Source organism: Pteropus alecto, unplaced genomic scaffold, assembly GCF_000325575.1.
Source record: "Pteropus alecto unplaced genomic scaffold, ASM32557v1 scaffold88, whole genome shotgun sequence".
Classification (NCBI taxonomy): Eukaryota; Metazoa; Chordata; class Mammalia; order Chiroptera; family Pteropodidae; genus Pteropus; species Pteropus alecto.
The window spans coordinates 2,567,268-2,593,344 of NW_006494611.1; the positions used below are offsets into that span (position 1 = coordinate 2,567,268).

The following is a 26,077-nucleotide window of genomic DNA, read 5'->3' on the forward strand; positions in this document are numbered from 1 at the left end:
GAACAAAATATCAAGATATTTATATAATCCCAAAGTAAACAAAAAGCAGAAATAAGGACTACATCAAACTAAAAATCTTCTGTACACCAAAGGAAACCATTTACCAAAATGAAAAGGCAAACAGGATGAAATATCTGCAAATCATATATTCTGATAAGGGGTTAAATACATAAACTATACGAAGAACATACACAATTCAATGTCAAAAAATCTGATTAAAAAATGGGCAAAGAATCTGAATACAGATTTTTCTAAAAAAGACATACAGATTGCCAACAGGTACATGAAAAGGTGTTCAACATCAAGAATCATCGAAGAAATGCAAATCAAAACCACAATGAGCTATCACATCACACCTGTTAGAATGTCTATAAAGATAAGAAATAGCAAATGTTGGTAAAGATGTAAAGAAAAGGGAACCTTGTGAACTGCTGATGGGAATGTAAACTGGTACAACCACTATGAAAAATAGTATGGAGGTCAAAAATTAAAAAGAGAACTACCACAGGATCCAGCAATTCCACTTTTCAGTATTTATCTGAAGAAAACAAAAATGCTAACTTGAAAAAAAATATGCATCCTATATTCACTACAGTATTATTTGCAATAGCCAAGATATGGAAATAACCTATGTGTCCATCAATGGATGAATGGATAAAGAAAATGTGGTGTATATAGACAATGGAATATTATTCAGCCATAAAAAGGAAATCTTGCCATTTGAGACAACATGGATGAAACTTGGGGGCATTACGCTAAGTGTAATAAGACAGATATATACATATTATGGTATCCACTTAACGGAATATTATTTACCCATATAGAGAAATAAATTCTTGATATACACAATCCCATGGATGAATTTCAAAATAACTATACAGAAGGCAGAACAACAAAAAGAAGTATATGCTGTATGATTCCATTAATATAAAACTCTAGAAATTAAGTATAAATGAATCTACCATGACAAAGGCAAAGAAGTTGTTGCTTAGGAGTGCAGGGAGGAGCACAGAAAAGCACCAAGGAACTTTCGAGGATGTGAATATGTTCATTACCTTAAGTGTGACGATGATTTCAAGGGTATCTACATTTCAAAACTTTCCATATTATAAACTTCAAATATATGCAATTTTTGTATGTTAATTATACTTCAATAAACCCCAGTTGCTTTTTGTCTTTTTAAGACTTAGGAGTCCTCTGTACTATTCCTGCAACTTTCTCTAAGATTTAAATCATTTCAAAATAGGACATTTAAAAAAGACATATAAGAGAAAAATAATTTTTAAAAGATGCTCCTATAATTGAATGCTCAAATAATTAAAAGGAAAGGTCCCTACTTTTTCATTTAAAAGGCTATTTCAGAAAATAGCATCTATGTCTCTTAAATCCCAACTGTTTATTTAGTGTCTTCTAAGTAAAGAGTTGCTTCAGAATATAGGACTATCTTACATTTTAGGAATTACTAAAACTTTAAAGAAAAGTATTATGAGTCCCAGGAATCCCAGATGTCCCCAGCTCCTAATATATAGTTGCTAGTTGGCCTAAACAGGGAAACTAGCTCAAGTTGCAGTCCTAGGGATGGGCTGGGATAACTAGGAGATGGAAAGACAGTATGAATAGCTCTCAGAAGGAAACTTAAGACCTAATTTAAGGTATATGGACAAAGACAATCTAGTGCTTAGGCTGAAAAAAATAAAGAACAAGGAATAATAACGTCAGCTACATAATAAAGGGGACAGGCTAGGAGTTGATGGTGCCTACCAATTTTGTTGTAGGGGTTAGGGGTTAGAATTCTATGTTTTATATTTAAGATCAACTGCCTGCTATTGTATATTGACCAAACTAGCTTCTGTGCAAGTAATTGTAACACATGGGGTTCTTCTGAAATCCTTACTCCCTTAACAGAGTGATCACTGGTTATGTGGAAATACACACATGTACACACACAGCCTCCATAATTTGTTCAACCCTTTCCTGGTTCCTTACTCCACATCCTAAATATTAGGTCACAGCAACTTTCAAGGACATTAGAACCACCTCAGAAGATGGCAGGCTTATTTCCCCACAAAAACTGCTGGGTTATGGTTCCTCTAGGGTGCAACATGTTTTATTGGCCATATTTATATTTATTCTGAAAGATCTGTTCTGGCTGGAACTTCAACATCTGCCCCAAAATCTATCAGCACATAGTGTATTAAGCAAAGCAGATGTCATTGTCACTTAAGAATTTGGAAATTGGAGTGAACAGTACCCTATCACCTTCTAGTCTTTACAGCATTATATACAACTTTAGTATGCTAGGTTTATTTTTTAAAAAACCTAAAAAAGCCAACTCAACGATCCAGAAGATACCAAGTTGAAGCCTTATTTTCTGAAAGAAAAACAACAGTAAAATTACACTTTTCCCCAAAATGAAGCAAATATAATTTGATTAGCTGATATGAAAGAACATTAAAATTCTGTTGACTCTCTAAATTAGTTCTCCATAGATTATATTCTTCATCTAAAATGCTCATTACAGGTATTTTAATAAAGAAAATTCGCATTTACTGAACATTTCTATGTAAAGCCAGTTTGTGATTATAACTCATTGTACTTACATTATTTTAAAGATAGGAGGTGGTTCTACTATCTTTCTGGAATTTTCTCAACTGATCTATATCTACACAAATTTAAACGTATTTATGTGTCTGAATAAATTGCAACTTGCTTTTCTGACAAATGTTTGGGCCCAGCCCCATGCAGAAATTCTTTATTTTCACCATTTCTAGTCAGAGGCTTTTATGAAAATAGCAAAAATTGCATTCTTTCTCTTCAGAAAAATTTCACATTCATATGTATTTTAGATACAATTTCAGGGAGTCATGAATCCCTATCCATGTAGATCCCAGAAGTCTGCTTTCTTTTAGAGGTGAAGATCTCTTATTCTCCACCAATAATTTATTTATGTACACTGGTTATATACTTGTAATCAATATACATATAATTTTTTACTTATTTCATAAGTAAACAATTTTCATAAACAACTTTATATCTATCTTCATATCTATCATATTAAGGGTTTTTATGTGAGTTTTTTTACATTATGAATTTTAAATGAATTTGCTCAAGGGGCCTTCTTCCACAAGCTAAGTACAGCTAAAAACCCTGGGCATTGAGGAGAAAGTAGACCAGCTAGGAACTCTGGGATCTAAGAAATGACACAGTTGTGAGTACCCTGGGTTTTCTTTTGGCCTCATAGCTCAGATCGGGCTTTGGAGAGGCTCACCACCTGGAAACACCAATGAACTCAGACAAAATAGGTCTTCGCCCCCCCAAAAATACTCTTTCTAGCCAAAGGACCAAGAAAGGGTACCCTAGCAAGACAGAAAACTTTTAGACAATAACTACTCTACTCCAGCCAAACACCACCAAAAACACTGTGGCCCAATCCCCATCAGCAAAGGCTGAGTGGAGAATCTAGACTTGCATACTGAGGCATCCCAATACCCATGACAGGGTGGGATGAGTGGAGGTAATGTGGACAGCAGTAACAAGGCACCCTTCCTCTGAGCCAGAGTGGTATTAGCAGAGGTCTACTAGGGAGCCTGAACTCCCAGAACTCCCAGCCCTACCCTGCAGTAACAAGAACCCTTGTCCACCAAATGTCAAAGGAGGCTGAGCAGGAAACCTGGACTTCACTGCCACCCTCACCTGGCAATAATGGTAAGTGTACCCCTTTCCTTTGTCAGAGGCAGCCTGCTAAACAGTAAATTTAAACAAGATTCAAAGTCTCATAGTATAATATCCAAATGTCCAGATTTCATTCAAAAATCACTCATCATAACAAAAACCAGAAAAATCTCAACTTGAATGAGAAAAGACAATTAAGAGACACCAACACTAAGATGACAGAGGTGTTAGAATTATCTGACAAGCAGTTTAAAGCAGCCATCATAAAAATGCTTCAATGAGCAATCAAAAACATGCTTGAAACAAAAACAAAAACAAAAACAAAAACAAAACAGCACAAGAAATAAGCTCAGCAAAGACACCAAAAACAATGTAAACTTTAGAATTGAAAAATACAATAACCTAAATAAAGGGAGACCACCTAGGAAAACCAGGTGCTGTAGGTGTTAAAAATAAAACATAAGGGATTGTAAGCTAACAAGGTCCTTGCAATCTGTGAGGTCAACCAAGGGTTGCCTCGCCTAAAAATACATACATACATGCATACATACATACATGCATACATACATACATACAAACCAACAAACACTGATTGGATGGGCTCAAACAGAATGGAAAGGACAGAGAAAATAATCAGTGAACCTGGAACAGAATAGCTATTACCCAATCTGGACAAGAGAGAAAAAATAGACTTAAAAAATTAACAGATTCAGGAACCCATGAGATTATAACAAATGATCTAACATCATGTCATCAGAGTCCCAGGAAAGAAGAAAAATGGTGAGGCTGAAAAAATATTTGAAGAAATAACAGCTGAAAATTTTCCCGCACGACATAAGCCTATAGATTCAAGAAGCTGAGTAAAACCCAAACAAGATAAACAAAAAGATAACCATGACAAGACATATTGTCAAACTTCTGAAAACTATAGAGATAAAAAAAAATCTTGAAAGTAGTAGGAGAAATGACACCTTACCTATAGGGAAAAGCTATTTAAATAACAAAGGATTTCCCTTCAGACTATGGAGGCCAAAAAGAAGTGGCACAACATTTTTCAAGTGCCAAAAGAACTGTCAGCCTGGAATTTTATAGCCAGTGAAAATATCCTTCAGAAAAGAAGGGATCAAGACATTTCAGACAAAGGAAAACTTAGAGAATCTGTCACCAGCAGGCCTACCTAAAAGAATGACTGAAGAAAGTTATCTAAAGAGGGAGAAAATGATAGAAGGAATAATCGGAGAACAACAGAAAGGACAATGAAAAAAGTAAAAAGTAAATACAAAGTGACTGATATTATAAATATATTTAGGGGAAATATTTAAGACAATTATGATTTGGGAAGAATATAGGAATGAAAAGGGAGGTAAGGTTCACTTCACTCAAACTGGTAAAATGACACCACCAGCAGAGTGTGATAAGTAATATATATACATATATAGCAATACCTAGAAGCAGCCATTAAAAAAGTTATACAAGGACATATACTTCAAAACACTATAGATAAATCAAAATGGAATTCCAAACGAATCTGCTCTAGTGACGATTTCATTTTACTTGAAACCTTGTAAAAGAAAAAAAAAAAGAGAGACTTAGCAAGAGAATTCACTCTATGTGCAGATTAGGTAATAGTTAAATCAATGAAATTACAGTAAGCAGGTTATCATACTGTTGGTGAGCAAATGTGGCCTATGATAAACTATTTACAGCCTCAAGTGAAAAAAATTCTCTAACACTTTAATAGTTTCCAACAAATATCTGATTCATCTTTGCCATCTCACGATTTATGTCTCACAAAAAATAACCTTTTGAAAGGCAAAATGAGAGAAACACTTCCTGCCAATAACTAATAAGAAACTCAATTTTTAAATGAGATTCAGAATATGCACAGTTCTAACAAAACCCTTACCAAAATCTAGTACCAAATCTAGTACCCTTATCAAATTCTTGCTCTCTAATGTCGATGTTAATTGGCAAATATTCTTTAATAATCTTCACTTTTAACAAAGAACTATGATAAAAGCAATAAAATCAGTATTTCATATTTTGTAATACAATTTTGTCATTAGTGCTCTCCTCCATCCCAGATTTTCCAATAAAAATACCACTATAACTGGTGATTTAGTTTTCTTTAATTTTAACCAAGAATGAATGGAAGTATTTCAGGATAATAATTATCCTGCCATGGCTCTACAGGAATTTGATGCATGAATATGAACTACCACTTCCACATTTCTTACTACATGCTCCTTATTATGCAAAGCACACTGAACACCCTTGCATTACAAATCAGCAATAGATGTGTTATCCCCATTTCACAGGGAGAAACTGAGGTTCAGAGAGGTTAAGTAATACATCCTAGAAATAACAGATAAGTGGCAGAGCTGGGATTCAAACTCAGTGTAATTCCATCACCATGCTACCACAATCTGTTCATCTTGGACTTTAGTTTATCTGTAACATGAGAATAACAGTTGTCTGAGGGCATGTCAAAATGCCCTCCCAGATCCTCTCAGCTAATGAGAAAGTCTCCCTACCCTTAGAACTCTCCAAAGTTCTCTAAAATATACTCAGCCCTTATAGATGTGTGTATAATTTTTCTTCCCAACTAAGCTCGAAGTCAGAGTCCATTTCTCATTCATCGCTGCCTTTACATAACAGATACTTAGTCAGTGAATGAGGCAGAGAATAGAATTTGAAACATATAAATTATATTGGCACCAAATTTTATATGGAAAACAAACATTTTATCCAGGAAAAACAGGGAGTTTAAATTAAGAAAGCATGTTAGGTGATAGGACAAGATATATAGACTTCATTAGGAAAATTAAGTATACACAATTCTGAGGATCACACAAATTATGAGATGATTACTTTACGAAAGGATTCTTTTCCAAAACTGAACATTTTAAGAGTTGCTTTACATATGAAATTTCCTATTTGAATGCATTTAAGTGAATCAACATTTAAATATGTACATATTAAATGAGTAGTCTTTAAATAAACATTAAGTAATTATTTCCATGGTCCTAGAAATCTGCCATTAAACTCAAAAGAAAGCACATCTGTAATTTTTTTTTAAGGCATCTAGACGATAGCTCTTGAGGGCAGGAATTTTGATCATCTTGCTCAATGCCTGTATCCCTAGTCTCCAGTACAGTGCCCAGCAGTTTAATCTGCATAGCAGACACTCAAATATTGACTAAATAGCACCAGATTCAAATCTGTAATTAGTTTGAATTTTCCAAAGCTAGATTAGGCTCTCTGGTTTATGGGGACTAGATACCCACTGTTCTGACTCCTCTTTTTTTTAATTTGAGTTGATAGAGATTTAAATTATAGTTGATAGAGACTATATTAGTTTCAGCTATATAACACAGTGATTCAACATTCATATACCTTACGAAGTGATCACAGTAAGTCTAGTAACCATCTGTCATTGTACATAGTTATTATGATATTAATGACTACATTCCCTGTCCATTACAATCACATGATTTATTTCATAACTAGAAGTTTGTACTTCTTAACACTCTTCCCCTTTTCCACTCATCCTCCCACCCCATTCTCCTCTAGCAACCACAAGTTTGTTCTCTGTATCTATGTTTGTTTCTTTTTCATGGTTTTTGTTCATTTGTTTTTTAGATTCTGCATATAAGTGAAATCATATGGTATTTGTCTTTCTATGTCTAATTTATTTCTCTTAGCATACTATTCTCTAGGTCCACCATGTTGCTGCAAATGGCAAGATTTTTTTTTCTTTCTTTTTTTTTTTTTTACACCTACAGCACCTGGTCTTCCTAGGTGGTCTCCCATCCAAGTAATAACCAGGCTCGACCCTGCTTAGCTTCCATGATCGGACAGGATCAGGCATGTACAGGGTGGCATGGCCGTAGACAAGATTTCATTATTTTTCATGGCTAATATTCCGTTATATATATATATACATCTTTTTTATCCATTCATTTATTCATGACACTAGGTTGCTTCTATATCTTGCTTACTCTTGACATGTACTCTTCTTCCAGCAGGTATATATAAATGGCCAATGATTAAAAGTTACAGCCTGACATTTACAAGGCTTTACAAATGTAAAAATTCTAAATTAGGTATAGGTTAATTAATAGAATTGTTTCGATGTTAATTTCCTGGCTTTGATAATTGTATGGTGGTTCTGCAGGGTGAAGGTTATATAGGATTGGTACTAATATTGGTTATGTAGTATTGGTACTAATATTGCCACTTTTTTGTGAGTCTAAAATTATTTCAAAATGAAGTTAAAAGCTAAATTTAAAATTTTTGAAGTAGAAATACTTACTGCACCAAGTGATGGTCCATATCTTCCTGTGGCAACTTTACACACATAACTGACAAAACTGGAAATAACACCTGAGAAATAAGAAACATGTCAGTAATTTTAGTGAGGTATAAAAATGGTTTCTATTTCTGATCTCCACCCCACAGAGACTAACAGTGTCAGGTTTCTAACTGGGTGCAGACATGAATATTTATCTTGCCTATCACTTTAGATATTTTATAGGGGGAAAAAAGTCTGACCCACTGTGCAACTTGCTGAGTGATGTAGGGTCATTTACTTTCTCTCTCAATACTCATTTTTCTCATCTATAACAAGAAAAGAGACTACTTCCCAAACTCACCAACTATCTGGGAATCCTCTGGGCTGCACTCCAAACACTAAATCAGAGTCTCTGGAGTGGGACCAGGGAGTCTATATTCTACCCCACCTGCCCAATGATTCTGCTGCAGATTCAGACTAGATGATCCTTTATATGTCCCTTTGCCTCCCATGCCATCTGAGCTGAGTGTAGCTAATTTAAAAAAACAAAACAAAAACACAGCTTCCTACAGAACAGGAATTAATGGCACCTGAAACAGACCCTTTGTACCTGTAAACACAACTAGCGCTTAGAGAAAGAACTATATACACTTATCTTACAGGCTAGAGGTATTGCTCAGCTTCTAGTTTTGAGGGACTAGAGAGAGGCCCATTAGTATTTAATTAACATGATTAAGTAACCACTCTGGGCCTTGTGGTAGATGCTTCTATTTAACCTTTTCTACAACTCCTTGTCATGAGAGAGTATCATTATCCTCAGAGAAGCAGTCTTTTCTGAAACATCACACAGCTGATAGCAGAATAAGGATCTGAACCCAGGTCTTCAATCTCCAAGCTCAGTGCTTTTTTCACGACAGAATAACTGTTTTAAATGAAGAGATTTTAGGAATGAATTTTGATATTTTATGGTTTTAATTAAGTGCATTTTGCAAAGAGAGAAGTAAAATTTAACTGACCAACTGCCAATTTAGCAGCATCTAGGAACCTGGAATCCCGTATTACCACTTCCTAGTTGAAATAAGGAAATGATGCTATCTCCAGGACAACTAGAGTGGGTTCCATGCTACCGTATACACCTGCAAGAATAAACTCATTCCTGACCATCTTACTGGATGGCTCTGATATAAAGCGTTCTGGAATCTGAGCAAATTTGGGGAATGAGCTTAAGGTTATTTAACAAAGATTCAGATGACAGAGAGCTGGAGTCTGGGAACCACTTATCTGTAAAATAGTGAGCCTGAGGCTAAAGAAATCAAGGCCTAGTGAGATAAATAGGACACGCTTAAGTCCTACACTAAACTTTAACTCCTGTCTACCGGGCTAATTTAAAACTAAAACAGTAGTTAAATAATTCACGTTAAGAGGAAATCCACAAAATGAGAAACAGAGAAGACAATAGCCCCACTAGTCTGATAGTCTTCTCTACGTACATCTGAGAAACAAACATGTACTCAACACTTACTGTATGTAGAATATGGCTATAATCATTCCCTTTGTCCCTTCTCCAGACAGGTGAGAGTGCTTATATTCTGAAAGGCCCCAAGATTAAAGCTTATCACCTGCAGATAAGTACATTGCCATGAACTGCTCTTGACCCAGAATGTTCACTATGCTCGAAGAGAAGCTCCACAAAACATACATATTAGCTGCCATGTGAAACAAGGAGAAATGACTGAATGTTGACAGCAACATTGGAGAACAAAGGACCTCTACAAGAGAAAGAAAAACACAGTCTGGTAATCGTGGAACGCACAGCCAGTAAAAATTGTCTATTGTAGATTTTTTTTCATTAGTATGAAACAAATCAAACATGGGAAACAAAAACAGCTAGTTAAAAGCTTAAGTAAGTTGGTTTAAGACAGCATTTTTCAAAGTGGTAAAAAGCTACCTTAAATCTCTTTTTTACTTGGTAAGCAACCAATAAAAGTTCTCGGTTCAATGAAAGCAACTTGTCCTTATAGCAAGTTACTTAGAAAAAAGAATTCGTAAATAATTCAATTACAGATATGAAGTTGTATATAACAGTCTCCTCAAAGAGTAAACTTTTAGTGATAGGAATCTTAAGTCATTAAAAAATATCTAGATATCTATACTGTGTAAGGCACATAGTATGTACCTGGGACACAGCAATAAAAGAGTTGAGGTCGCTGTTCTCAAAGAGATTACAGCCTATCCCCTGATTTTTTTCCCCCCTCTTTAATTCCTTTGCTTATACTTGTTGACAAGAACTCATCCTTTTTATGGCATTTCAATGAAAATAAAGCATATTTCTTTCATATTCTACTTCAAAATAAAATCACACAAGTTAGACTTACTTGAGGCTGGGTTGGATGTGAAATATCTGATCATTGTCCGCTGTAGAGAAGGTACTCTCCATAAACAGAATACAAAAACATTTGCAGCTATGATACCTACGAAATAAATATAATTAGGGAGGTTAAAAATAAGAGCAAAGAAAGTCTGATCAAAAGTCCACCTGAATAAGATTTTCTACCATAATTATACAAGAGTATTATAAACTTGGGGATAAAAAGTGAGCTAAGAAAAGTAACTGAAATCAGTGTTTTTAATTATCAAAACTGTCATGGGTTGATGAAGTCAGAGGATTCCTGAAAAGTTGCAAATGCTCTGAGAACTAACTTCCTTCACTCAGATCCATATTTTACTTCTTCACAACACTGGAACACACTGTAGTCCAAACCCCTCACTTTATAGACAGACCGGTGGACTGTGATCAGGCATCCATCCTATTGGTAAACAATCAAACAAACATACTCTAATTATGTATACAAACCACTTTAATTCATTGTAAAACACAAATTAAAAAGAAATGAGAAAAGTAAAATATAGGCATCTTTTCCCTTGCATATCCCATTTTGAAGGCCAATTATAGATATGAGAAAATTGAGGCTCTAAGAGGTACAAGTTTTCAAAGAACCAATATCAGTGGCAAGCCAAAATTCCTTATCTAGTAGGACATTTTGGGTAGCCAAGAGGATATCCTTTGACCTTGGTCACTCTAGGACTTCAGACACAAGACAAAAGGCTCCCTATCTGGGAAATAGCATAGGCTGGTACCCAGAAGCAGGTGAGCAGAAGATGTGTGGTAATCCTAAGCCTGCTGAGGCAGCACTGCACTGTGTCTAAAGGTAGGAGTGAAGGAATACAGCAGAACTGATTCTGTCCTACTTATACTATAACCTGGGCAAGAGGCCTAACCTCTCAGCCTTAGTTTCTTCTTCTGTAAAATGGAGGTAATAAAATCTACCTTAAAGACTTAAATGGTGGTTCAATGGAAAAGCATAATTAAATGTAGTGGTCACACAGTGACAAGCCAATAAATGAAAAATATGGTGGAAAAGGCTTTTCAGGTCTGAATGCTAGGTATGCCACTTCGTAGCTTTGTGGTCTGTGGCATTTCATCGCCTTCACTTCAGTTTTCTCATTTATAAAATGAGGATTATACTCCTACACCTCATGAAGGTTGTCATGAGAGTTAAATAAAATTGTATAAGCACTTAGTATTATGCAGATGCTCAAAGAATAATGGTTTCTTCCCCCTTCTCCTCCTTTGAAAAGTAGAACTGTTAAAGGTCTCTGCTTGTATCTCCATTTAGGAGTGTTATTTGCCTCCTCCTGACTCAGTAACTTCTTAGACAAACTTGGTGGTACTGATTTGGGAAAGTTGCTGCTGCTGCCTCAGTGCTAACCTTTACCATAAGTGATGCACTGGATTACATCAGTGAGAATGATGAAGGACCTCTAAAATTTTTTCTCCTTCATAAAAAGTGAAAAAATTGGCAAAAATTATCAAATTCAACTTTTTCATAACTCTGGAGACTAGCCAAAGGCTTGTAGCAACCCAGAATTTATTTTTAAAAAATGGCTGAATCCTGAAATAAACAATGAGTTTGAGGCATTTTTACTTGACCCAGTCCCATCCCTCACTTTCCAACTATAAGTTAGCCATGAAAACAATCCGCATTCCCAGTGCAGCCTAGCAACCACCAGAGTCAACAGAATGAAGCTGGAACTCTTTCAAAGCCTCATTCCCAAAAAAATGTTATTATATGACCTATATGATAATAATTCCCTGGAGGACCCCACCCACTTGCAAGGCAACTATCTATATTTGACCTGACTGGGAGCACAAGTCCAAAACCCCTTTTCCCAGTGGGTGTTTGTCAAATACAATTATAGGCAAGTGTTTTAAGTTTGCAGCTGCCTGAAGTGCTAGATAATATTGGGGGCAAATAAGAGATTTAGGATCTAGAAGGCCAAAGCATAATAAGACAAACAGGCTTTAAGACAATTTTTGTTACTAGAAACAAGGACATTATATAATGATAAAAGGGTCAAGAACATATAACATCTTCTTGATATCTATCAAGAAGATATAACAATTACAAACATGTATGCTAACAGAATTCCAAAATACATGAAGAAAAAAACTGACAGAACTGAAGGGAGAAATAAACAGTTCAGCAATAAAGTTGGAGACTTCAATACCTCATTTGCGATAATAGAATAATAGATGATCAGCAAAAAAAAAAAAAAAGAACACTACAAACCAACTAGACCTAACAGACATCTATAGAATACTCAACAAGAGAATATACATTCTTCTCAAGTGCATATGAAACATTATCCAGAATAGGCCAATGTTCAGTCACAAAACAAATTTCAAAAATTTTACACTGAAATTACACAAAGTAGGTTCCCTGACCACAGCGGAATGAAATTACAAATCAATAATACATTTGGAAAATTCATAAATATGTAGAAATTAACACATTCCTAAATAACAAATGGATCAAAGTAAATCACAAGGGAAATTACAAAGTACTTTAAAATAAATAAAAACACAGATATATCTGCTATGAACTGAATTGTGTCCGTCCCCATAAGATTCATATATTGAAACCCTAATCCTTAAGGTGATCTGGGAATGGGGTCTTTGGGAAGTAATTAGATCTAGATGAGGTCATGAGGGTGGGGCCCTCACAATGGGATTAGTGTCCTTATAATTGAGATACCAGAGAGCTTGCTCTTGCTCTCTTCTCCCTACTATATGAAGATGCAGCAAAAAGGTGGCAATCTACAAGCAAAGAAGAGAGCTCTCACCAGAAACCGACTATGCTGACACCTTGACCTTGGACTTCTAACTTCCAGAATTGTGAGAAAATAAATTTATTGTTCAAGCCACCCAGACCAAGCTAAGACAATACTAAAACATAAAATACAGCAAAAGCAGTTCTGTGAATGCCCACAATAAAAAAGAATACAGACCTCAAATCAATAACCCAAACTTCTACTTTAAAAAATTAGGAAAAGAAGAGCAAACTAAACCCAAAGCAAGCAGAAAGAAGAAAATAATTACAAGTTTGGATAAATGAATTAGAGAATAGAAAAATAGAGAAAAATAAAACCAAAAGCTGGTTCTTTGAAATGATCAACAAAATTGAAAAACCGTTAGACTGACAAAAAAGAAAAAAAGAAAACAACTCAAATTACTAAAATTAGTAATGAAATCAGTAATGTTACTACCGACTATAGAAACAGAAAGGATTATAAGAGACTACCATGAGCAACTGTCTACCTAAACAGATGAAATCTACAAATTCCTAGAAAGACACAAATTACTGAAACTGACTCAAGAACAGAAAATCTGAATGGTGTACAAGAAGAGATTAAATTAATAATTCAAAAAACTTCCCACAAAGAAAAGTCCAGGACCAGATGGCTTTACTGATATATTACTTTCCTAGGGCTGCTGTAATAAATTACCACAAACTTGATGACCTCTAACAACAGAAATGTATTCTCTTATAGTTCTGGAGCTGAGAAGTCTGAAATCAAGTTGTTGGTTGGGCCATGTTTCCTTCTGAAGACTCTGTGGAAGACTCCTTTTTTCCATTTTCTTAACTTCTGGTGGCTCATATAAATTTTTTTGGCATTGCTTGGCTTGTAGTTATATCATTCCAATCTCTGCCTCCATCTCTTCACCTGGTCTTTTCTACATGTCTCTTTTTGTCCTCTTCTCTTGTTATAAGGACACAAATCACTGGATTTAGGGCCCACCTTAATCCAGTATGATCTCACTGTAGCTAGTTACATCTACAAAGACCCTATTCCAAATAAGATAACAATCAAAGAAAGTTTCTGGGTGGGCATGAATTTGTAGAGACACTATTCAACTTACTGTAACTGTTGAATTCTAGCAAACATAAAGAATTAACATCAATCCCTTCCAAACACTTTCCGAAAAACAGAAATGCTAAGAACAGTTCCCAACTCATTCTATGAAGCCAGCATTACCTTGATATCATGACCAGACAGGCATCACAAGAAAACTACAAATATCCCTTATGAATGTGGATGGAAAAATCCTCAAGAAAATACTAGCAAACCAAATCCAGCAGCATATAAAAAGGATTATAAATCATGACCAAGTGAAATTTATCCCAGGATTGCAAGATTGGTCGAACATATGATAATCAATTAATGTAATATTCCATATTAATGAAATTGGAAGATTCACAATTCCCAGTTTGAAAACTTACAACACAAAGCTATAATAATCAAGAAAGTATGGCATAAGAATAGACATACAGATCAATGAAATAGAACTGGGAGTCCAGAGTTCATCCATACATCTTTGGTCCATTGGCTTTTTACGGCGGACCCAAGACAATTCAACGGAGTAAGACGAGTCATTTCAACAAATGGTAATGAGACAAGTAGCTGCCCATAAGCAAAAGGATGAATTTGGACCACTACTTCATAAAGAATACAAATATTAACTCAAAACAAATCAAAGATCTAAATGTAAGAGCTAAAACTTTAAAATTCTTAGAAGAAAACAGGTGTAAGTTTCTGTGACCTTGGATTAGGCCACAGTTTCCTTGATATAACACTTAAACACATGTAATAAAATAAAAAATAGTTAAAATGGACCTCATCAAAATTAAAAACATTAATGCTTCAAAGAATACTATTAATAAAGTGATAAGGCGACCCAAAGAACAGGAAGAAATATTTGCAAACCATATATCTAATAAAGGTCTAGTATCCAGAATATATATAAAAAACTCTTAGACAACTCAACAAAGAGACAATTCATAGGCAAAAGATTTAAATAAATAGATATTTCTCCCAATAAGAATAAATGAACAATTGCACCTGAAAAGATGCTCAGCATTACTAGTCATTAAGGAAACAAGAGACAAAACCACAAGATATCACCTTACACACATTAGGATGGCTACTATCAAGAAGAGAAAGAGAGAGAAAGAAAGAAAAGCATTAGGCTAGGATATGGAAATTGGAACTCTTGTACATTGGTGGTAGGATTGTAAAACGGTGCAGCCACTGTGGAAAACAGTTCCACAGCTCCTCAAAAAGTTAAACATAAAAACAAACAAACAAAAACTTAAACACAGAATTATCATATGATCCAGCAATTCCATTTCTAAATATTTACACCAAAGAATTGAAAGCAGGGACTCAAAACAGAGACTTGTACGCAAATATTTACAGCAGCATTATTCAGAAGAGCCAAAATGTGGAAACAATTCAAATGCCCATCAACAGATAGAAACAAAGTAGAACAGGGGCTATAAAGATGAAAAAATGGCAAGTTATTTAACGGGTACAGTGTTTCTGTTTGGGATGATGAAAAATTTCTGGAAATAGATGGTGGTGAGGGTTGCACAACATTGTGAATATAGTTACTGCCATTGAACTTAATGGCTAAAATGATAAATATTGTTATGTATATTTTACCTCAATAAAAAGGCTATAAAAAATAATTGTAGTTGCTGATACATTAGAGAGAAAAAGGGCAATAACAAACGGAATCCTCACATATTGAAGAAATGTAAAATGGTGCAACCACTTTTAAACACAGTTTGACAGTTCCTCAAAAAGAATACAGGAAAAATTGGATACTACATGCAAAATAATGAACTTGGCCTTTTATCCTAGACCATATACAAAAATTAATTAAAAATGGATTAAAGATCTGAATTAAGACCAAAACCTATAAAACTCACTGGAAAAAAGGGAAAACCCTCATAACATTGAATCTGGCAATGACTTCTTGGATATGACCCCAACAGCATAGGCAACAAAAGCAAAAAGAGACAAATGGAACATCAAACTTAAAAACTTGTGCAAATTAACAAAATGAAAAAGCAGTCTACAGAATGTGAGAAAATATTTGCAAATCATTTTATCTGATAAGGAGTTAATGTCCAAAATACATAAAGAACTCCTACAAGTCAACAACAAAAAAGTCAAAAAACCTGATTAAAATGGGCAAAGGACTTCAACAGACATTTATCCAAAGATGATATTCAAATGGCCAATAAGCGTTATGAAAAGATATGCAACATCGCTATCGGCAGAGAAATACAAATCAAAACCACAATGATGTGTCACCCCACACCCATGAGGATAGTTACTATAAAAAAAAAAAAAAAGAAAAGAACAAATGTAGTCAAGGATGTGTAGAAATTAGAACCCTTGTGCACTATTGGTGGGATTGTAAAATGGTGCAACAGCTATGGAAAACGGTGTGAAGTTTCCTCAAAAAATTAAAAATAGGGTGGTGAACACACAATGCAATGTGTGTGTGTGTGCGCGCGCGCGCGAGCACACGCCTTACTATTGAATTGTGCACCTGAAACTTACTGGATTTCGTTAACTCATGTCACCAAAATAAAAAAAAATTAATTAATTAAGAACAGAACCATCACATAATCTAGCAGTCTCACTTCTGGATTTATATCCAAAAGAAATAAAAGCTATTTGCACATCCATGTTCACAGCAGCATTACTCACAATAGCCAAGAAGTAGAAGCAACCCAAAGGTCCATCAATGAGTGGATAAATAAAATGTGGTGTATATACATATAATGGAATAAATTATTCAGCCTTAAAAAGGAAATCTTGTCACATGCTACAACATGGATGAATCTTGGGGACATTAAGCTAAGTGAAGTAAGCCAGACAAAAAAGACAAGCACTGTATGATTCCACTCAGATGAGGTATCTAAAGTAGTCAAATTTATAAAAAACTGAAAGTGGCATGCTGGTTACCACGGGCCGAGCAGAGGGAGAAAAAGGAAAACTGTTGTGTAATGAGTACAGAGTTTCAGCTGTACAAAACAAAGATTCTGGAAATGTTTCATGACAATGTGAATATACTTAACATTGCTGAACTGTATACTTAAAAATGATTAAGCTGGTACATTTTATGTGTTTTTTTTACCACAAGTTTTAAAAAGTTTAAAAATACATGACCCAACAATTCCACTCCTAGGTATATTAGCAAGAGAAATGAAAATTTATGTCCACATGAAAGTCCATAGCACCATTATATAATATAGCCAAAAAGTGGAAATAACTCAAATATTCATCAACGGATGAATGGAAAAACAAAATGTGATATATTCATATAATGGAATACTATTTGGCCATCAAAAGAACTGAAGTACTGACACATGCCAAAACACGGATGAATCTTGAAAACATTACACTAAGTGAAAGAAGCAGACACAAAAGGCCACATTTAATGTGATTCCATTTATACGAAATGTCTAGAACTGGCAAATCCATAGACAAAGAAAATAGGTTAGTGGTTACCTAAGGCTAAGGGAAGGAGCGGGGAGTGACTGCTAACACACACAGGGTTTCTGCGAGATAATGAAAATGTTCTGGGACTAGATGATGACGACAGTGGCACAACCTTGTGAGTATGATAAAAACCACTCAACTGTATACTTTTAAATGGTGAATTTTATAAGTGAATTATATCTTGATTTTTTTTTTAAAAAAAGATACATTGATTTGGGAAGCACTGTTTGGTTCAATGACCTCAATCTACCTTCCACCTTAGCCCAAGAAAGGTGGTACAACCTCTTTTTCTCTCTTCCTAAAAAAGGGCTCATCTCACTTAGAGTCTAGTAGCTTTCAGGATTCCCTAAGTCTGAGGTGGGCCACTTCACTCTTTCACAGGTCCTCTATCTAAAGGAAGCTAGACCTTGTCAGTCCTGATACTGACAAGCATACACATCCAATGGCAGCCAAAGAACTGAATTCAAGTGGTCCCTATCTCGGCTTCCCTGGGAACCAAGGCCATACACAGGGATCATACTGTCAGCCTCACACGGTGGCTACAATTTCTCTTCCAGAGCAGTATCCACAAAACTAAGGACTGGTCCCACAGCTTCCTGGAATCGAAGAAGTCCAGAGACTACCCATCTTCCATCTTCCTACTGGGATGTATAGTTCATAACTATCATGGGCAGATGGAAAGAATGGGGCATAGTCGTAACAAAGGAGGCAAAGATCTTCACAATAATCACTAACCACAAAAAGGGGTTACTATTTCTCTGCACCCTTCTTGCAGGTGAGAATATCTAACCTCCCCTGTGAGCAACATTTAGAAATCAATAAGATTTAAACTCTCTACGTTGTTAGAGGATGTTTAAATTGGTATACAACTTCTTTTAAGACAACCTGACAGTACACAAAATTTTAAATGTACATACTCTTTGACCCAGCAACTCTATTTCCTACCATTTATCCTAAAAATATAAATGCATATGCGTGCAAAGATCTATATATAAAGTTATTCACTGCAGTATTAATTACCGAATCAAGATAAAAAACAAACCAAATATCTATTAACAGAAGACTTGGTAACATGGTATTGTTACCATGGTAACAATGGTAACATGGACTTGCATTAAAAAGAATGAGCCTGAGGTGCTGGTTATTTCTATTTCTTGATCTGAGTGCTAGTGACGTGCGTGTGCTCAGTAAAAATTAGTTGTACATCTGATGTGTACATTCTTCTACTTGTGTTATACTTCAATATAAAAAATAATGCAATAGATCTACTTGTATTCATATGAAATGTCCTTTAAAATATTAAGTGAAAAAAAAATCAAAGTGCCAAGGAATATGTATTGCATGCTACCATTTGTGTTTAAACCATAGATAGATATAAATGACTACATATAAATAGATGCTTTGGAAGAATACACAGGGAACTAAAAAGGCAATGACTATTATGCAGACAGGAGCTGCAGGAGCTACAGAAGTGGAAGTCTACAATGAGAAATTTATTTTTCGCTTTATGTAGTCTTTATATATTCTTTAATATTACCTATTATGTTACCATAGATATTTATTCATTTTATGACAAAGACTACCCTAAGTAGTCATGAAGGACTCGCTTTCTTCTCTTGAGTTCCAGCCTGCTGCCTTGGGATAATCTGCTGCAATCTGGGCTATGAATCAGCGCCCAGATACCTTGAATGGAGGGAAGACAGTGTGGTTTACCAGGCAGGTAATTAGTTGTGGTTAACTATAGTACAAAAGTGAGTGTTAATTCACTCACTTTTATATACATAAGCAGCAGCATATCGTTTGAACTAAGTGAGTTTATTTCTCATCTCTACCCTTTCTAGATCTATGATCTCAGACAAATTATTTAACCTCTGTGAGCCTCAGCTACTCCATCTGAACAATGAGGATACCATTAATAGGGCTGTTATAATTAGGATTAATAATAAGAATATGTATGTGAAGTATCTAACACAGTACTTGAAGCCTAGCTGGCACTCAACCATCAGTTTCTTTCCCAGAAATAACTTGTCTGAAGACTATGAAGCCAAGTTAAAGGAAAAAATGATGGATTAAAAAGTCAAGATTAACTAGAAGACCAAGTGAAACACTGCCTTACCAGCAATGTCAGCAATAGGAAAGGAAACCTTAGTCTAGGAGGTACAGGTCAAAACCTTTGAAAGGTATAGGAGAGAGAAAATTGCAACTAAAAAATAAACTAATTCTGGACAAAACAGAACAGCAACAAAAAAAGAGCAGACTCTAGAGGTGCAGAGGGTTAGGGTCTCGGGTGCAGCAGTGCCTCAACTTTGGAGCTTACAGTAGATATGGACTAGTAGAGGAACTGAGGCACAGTTTTCATGAGATTTTCTTCCCATCCTCCTCCTTCCCTGCCCCTCCTTGATCAGATACAATAATTTGACAGGTTCTTCCCTCTCAGCTTTACCTGAATCCCAATATAGTAAAGTCAGCATTCTATTGAGGTAACAGGAAACCTGGCAAGTGCCTCACAGGCACTCCTGAAAGCTGAAAAGGTAGGAGAAGTACTCTCTTTGGCATTGCCTGGGGACCTCCAGTACAGGCTTTAAAGCCTTGCAGATCAAAGCAATAGAACACAGGACTAGCTGAATTGTAAAAGCACTGGGAACAAGTTTCACTTTGAAGGATGCAAACTGATGTTCACCGTCATCCCTCAAATAAATACCAAGTGAACTTGTAAAAACCTTTTTTTCAGAGCAATGTGAAGTTTGGGGAGATATTTCTGTGTAACAATAAAGACTAAGACCAAAAACAAAACAAACAAAACAAAACCGAAAGAAAAGAATAAGACTAGTTCTCTAGCACATCTTGAAAAAGTGATTCTTAGGAACAGGTTGAGATAGAGATACCAAAAATTACGGACTCCAAACCTGACATCAGCTCAAAGGGAGGTTTTTCATTTCACCACTGACTCTATCTAAACAACACAAGAAATTAAAGGTATCCCTTATGATTTGAACTGTTCTTATCCAAACCTAGGAATCAAAGAAATATAAATAAATCTGAGATACCACTGACTATCTCAAGCTTAGAAATCAAATGCATTTGGATAAAACATTTTGCTATATGAACTTGCAATATATAAAATCTTGCCATCCAAATAAGCCCATTCGATTCAGATGCTAGGGAATCTTTACACGAAATGTTTGGAATAATAGTGAGAAATCTTTAACCTACTAGAGCTTTCATGCTGCCATTGTCTAGGTATAAATACTAAAACAAAAGCAGCACACTAGTCTCACAGAGCTTTGAAATTCTGTCAGTGGCTTGCTAAAGACTTGTCAAGTTCTTTCAAAATATCAAAAGAAACAAAAATTAACACTTAGAAAACATCTACAATCCAAGGAAAAGAGTAAGTAGTACAGAGTGAATCTGTCACCCCATAAATCCTATCTTCAATTAAAACCAGGAGCTGAGCCATCCTCACATAAGACCAGCCTAAGGAAGCAACTGGGAGAGCTAAGGTAAGGGGAAGCAAGGTAAGAACTGGCACCTCTGAAAAGAGGTGAGATATAACTAAAGCACAAATTTATTAACCATGAGAATCTCAGTGTATAGTTAATTATTAAGCATCACTAACAAATATGAAATTAGAATTATTGCTACCAGAATAATTACTCCCCCCAAGAGAAGCTTGAGGCAACACAACAAAACAGATTCAAAGAGCATTTCCTCAGCCTTTAAAAGTCACATAGATAATCTGACAATAAATATTTAAGATCTTTAGCATGATCATTCACATTTATGTGGTTCAAAGCACTTTACACTCAAGTTACTAGTTAGATCATGTCTGTCTCTCTCAACTGCTATGTTCTTCATGCCAAATGACTGATTCGCCTAAAAATAAAAAGAAGGGTTGGCAAAAAAATTCTGAGTTTTAATTATATATCGACTTCTTTGAATAAACTATTTACTGGCATGAGAAAAGTTTTAAATTCTGATCCCAGGTTTCCTCAAATGTTAAATGGCATAATATCTTCACCATATTCAAAGAACACCAGGAATCAACTAATTTGGAGATACTCTGAAACTACAGAAGGACATCAAAACTTTGCTATTCTAAGGAAATGCTGTTAATTTTGCTTACTTTCAAAACAAAAACCCAAAACCCATTAATCCTAATGGAAACAGATGTGCTATTATAGAGCTATCTTTAAGTTATATTAAGACTTCATCGACTAATCAATTCTACAGTACAGCGTATACCTCTGAAAAATCTCAATCTTTTGATTCAAGATCCCTTTCGACATTCATTGACTCAACAGACTGAGTGCCTGTACTGTGTACTGTATGCTAAGTGCCATAACAAAATGGAAAATCTCATCCTTGTCCTCAAGGATCCTACATGTACAATTATGTAAGGCAAGTTGTGTTATAAATGATTAAAAGGTACAATGAATTCAGAAAAAGGATGCACTTACTGTAGGAAGCAATGTCTGAACTATAAGCTTAAAGACTGGATCAGGTTTCAAAAAAGAAACAGAAAAATTGGACCTCTCAGATAGAGGAAACATCCTGAATGAAGATAGCACCTTTTCTCTACTTAGGCAGGTCCAGAGAATTAAGAGTACCATTAAGTCAAACCATATTTGAGAACAAGCAATATTTTGCTATTTCCTTAGGAAGGTTTCTTTTCTATCTGCATGATTGTTCAAGAACTTTCAAATCCATTTCCCCAAATTTCTCAAATAACTAAGTCCATATTACAAAAGTGTTACCTTGAAGAGTCAGATCTGTCTCTCCATAAAACTTTACAAAGAACAAAAATAAATTATCATGATGAAATCCATGGCATGCTTCTTACATTTAAAGAGGATTTCATAAACAGCATGGTAAGTAAAGAGAAAATTGGCTTTAGAATGACAGACCTAGATTTTGAAACTCAGTTCTACTATTTACTAGCTGCGTGACCTTCGAAAAGTTCCTTCTCTGAAAGCCAGTTTCCTCGTCTGTAAAAATGGAAATAACTAACCTGTAAGCAACCCTGTGGAGTAGGGAGAGAATATATAAAGCATTCTACATAAAGAAGGTACTTAATGTCCCCTTCAGTTTCTTTAATAGAAGTAATAATTACTCATAACCTATTTCACAAGCCAAGATTCTACAACAAAGATGGATCAAAATAAGAAAATAACTGACCCAGAGCATCATGTATGCTTTTATGCCACACTACTTTTTATAGTGTTATATTAGCCTGAAGGTACAGAGACTCCCTATGTGTTCTAAACCACTGGTGAACATGGTACAAAAGCCATTGACTGTGACATACTGTACCTTTTGGTTTGATTTCTCTTCCCTGGAATGGCTAAAACGTGTAAGCTAACACAAACCTGTCACAGTCCGCTGGCCATCGCTTAGGTTATTCCACCACTTGTTAATCTGAAACAGAAGGAAAATTGCATAGCACCACATAGTAAATACTTTCAGCCTAAGAAAATGAAAATCCAGAAGGAAAATGCTTTCTGCATAAAAAACCACTGGTGAACAACAGATATAATAAATATGTTAAAGTAGAAAGCACGGGTGCTTTATAGTAGACAGCCTATAATCTCTATGCAGAGCCACTGATTAGCTCTGTGATCTCAAATTACTTCTAAACTTCAGTTTCCTGGTTATAACATGGAGATAAGTAATGGATACCTAGCAGTACTTTTCTGAGGAATTCCAACAACGTAAAGTACTTACTCCACTATTAGACATAGATCATATCAAGTAAGTGATTATTCACCAAGGTCTAGTCTAGTTTTAAAATTTTAACTGAGAGTATTTTCTATTAAAATTGTTTTTTTTTTTTGGTAACTTTTTTTAGCCTTGAATTTCTTTCTGTATTTGTATACAAAGTGATTCAATTTCATAGTTAGAATGTTTTTTATTTAAAAATTTTAATCACGGAAAACTTCAAACAGATTTGAAAAGGTAAAGAGACTAGTATAATGAACCCCTATCATCCAGCTTCAGTGACGACTGACACATGGGCAACTGTTTCATCTAGTCCCCTTTCTCTCCCTTCCCTCCAGCTGATTACTATAGAGCAAATCCTAAGCATATTGCATCCATAAAAATTTCAGTGTGTATCTCTGAAAGATTAGGATTCTGTCTGTCTCCTAAACTTCAGTGAGTGGGAGGGAAGGTCCCCGCTCACCACAGATAGCAGTGTAGTAGGGCTTTCCAGGACTTTCACTCCCCATGTTATACTTATGTATTATTTCAATTTTCTTTAACGGGTATAGATTTTATGTTTTATAATCTATAATTTGTTTATAATAAATAAATCCATTTTTGGGTGACGATTATGTTTATGGTTTGTTTCATTTCTCATCATTCTAAAAAACCATTTGTATAAAACTTTATAGTGCAGACGTGCTGAATCTGGGATTATGGAATAGATCAGTTTTACTATTTCTCAAACATATTGTACTGAATAAAAATCACTGCTACTTATTGTAGTTTTCAGCTACAAGTATTATAATTTATTGTTCTTCTGACATAAAACCTCTCTAAATCAGGTAAGGCTCATGCTTCTTATATAAGTGTCTATGGGGAAACAAGGTGGAATGAATCCTCCTCTTCATTTAGAGGAAACTTTCTTTAGGAAAAAGAAAACCCAAGGCTGCCCTCTCAGGCTCTTGCTGGCCAGGATTAAGTTCTTAGGAAGGAAAAAACTAAAGAGGACACTGACCTTCTCTCCAAATTGGAGAGGTAGTGTGCTATTTAAAAAAAAAAAAGGTACTTAATAACAAAATAGACCTGGATCCATTATTGAGTACTGGCCTCAGTACTGGCCTCAGTACTCAATAAGTATTGTCGAGTGAAAAAAAATTGTTTTATCTAAAAGCCAATATTTTTAAAAACATAATTAAAACAGAGCCATCCATTTGCATATGAAGTAATGAAAAGCTCTAAAAGCTCTATATTTTACTTTCTTACATCCACACTCCCTGAGTGCAGTTAGAAACACTCAACAGTGGGTATTTACCAGAGAGATATAAACGTCGTATCACTGAGAATCTTTTTAAAGTCCACATAGTATCTCTACCCCTAAAGCTTAATTAAGTATTTTGAAAAACTCCCTGTGATTCTACTATGGAATAAGAATCAAAATAACTCAGCAAAGAGATGTAAGTGAAACAGTGACCCTTAAACTTTAGTAGGTCTGCTTCCTACTTTTAGTAGGGCATGCCCTTCTCTTCATGTGCCATGTCCAGACCCTACACAGTCTTCAAAGTTTAGCTCAGACATTACCATCTCCACAGACCACCCTCCTCCCTCCAGATGACAATGCTCTTCCACCTCTAAGTCTCCCTTACCCTTTCTCTGGCCCCTCAGGTACTGAGTACTTTCTGCCTTGGAGTTATCCAGGTCCATCCCTATCTCACTCACCTGCCTAGGGCCAGGTCTCATGCCTGTGTCCCCAGTACCCAGGCCTGCGGTAGGGTCAGTAGCCTGAGCAAAGAGAGGAAGGGCAATTCCCAAAGAGCTTTACTAAACTGTACTGTGAGTGTATCAAGGTTCCAGAGCCAGGTGGGCTCAGACCCTGCCCTGACTACTTGAGGAAAGGGGCTAGATGCAAGACCTGTTCTGCAGGAGCCTGAGCAATCACCCTCCCACTCAGCCATTCATATGGGGCCTTCGCCAGCCTGATGGGGTTGCTGTCCCTTCCCAGGATGGTTCCGCCAGGCCCTTGGTGCTGTTCTCCCAGGTTAGGTAGCAGGGGGTGAGAAGGAGCCAGGAGCACTGGCTTCTCCTTAAGGACTCTGGGCACAAGAGCGCTGGCCTCTCCCATGCTTACACTGTCCTTTGTACTTTTCTGGTGGCCCCAATGTGAGTCTCTGTACAAACAGCTATCTTCATTATTTTGTAAGAAATGACTTCTGTGAACCAAGTGCTTATGAAAATCTCAGCACCTAAAATAAAGTTCTATATTTTAAGAGAGAAAAAAAAACTTTAGTAGGTCTGGGAGAGGCCTCAAAACATTAACAGCTATCCCTTGTGATTCTTGATACACATGTGTAGAGGGACAAACTGCATGGGACACTGCCAAGTAAAACACTGCCAGATATACAAAACATTAATAAATACTTGACTATAAAGAAGAATATTAACTGTACTGATTTCACATCTACTGATTTAATGCTACCATTAACTAAAAACACTTCACAAATAACCAGACTTCAAGAACTATGAACTAGAACAAAGAAAGGCATGTTTCCCTTTACCTCCTTTCTGAAGTCTCCTTCCTTTTGTGGTCTTATGCTATCCAACCAATCAGCTTTTATACCATCAAAATAACTCTGGACTCTGGATTTCAGTGATTCATATTGCCAAATAGCAGCTGATCCAAATGCACAGCCTGTAAACTATACAAAATATATTGCG

At 35.7% G+C, this 26,077-nt stretch overlaps 1 protein-coding gene and 1 pseudogene across 1 annotated transcript in view; both read right to left on the bottom strand.

Moving 5' to 3' along the window:
* The window catches only part of PARL (presenilin associated rhomboid like), a 45,042-nt gene that overhangs the window by 7,654 nt on the left and 11,311 nt on the right, over positions 1-26,077 (bottom strand). Inside the window, exons 3-7 of the mRNA XM_006925768.3 lie at positions 25,918-26,058; positions 23,032-23,080; positions 10,342-10,437; positions 9,586-9,735; positions 7,988-8,058 (exon numbers count right to left, since the gene is read on the bottom strand). Of these exons, the coding sequence (XP_006925830.1) occupies positions 7,988-8,058; positions 9,586-9,735; positions 10,342-10,437; positions 23,032-23,080; positions 25,918-26,058 (507 nt within the window). The remainder of the gene's footprint in view (positions 1-7,987; positions 8,059-9,585; positions 9,736-10,341; positions 10,438-23,031; positions 23,081-25,917; positions 26,059-26,077) is intronic.
* Positions 7,449-7,567, bottom strand: LOC112474178 (annotated as a pseudogene).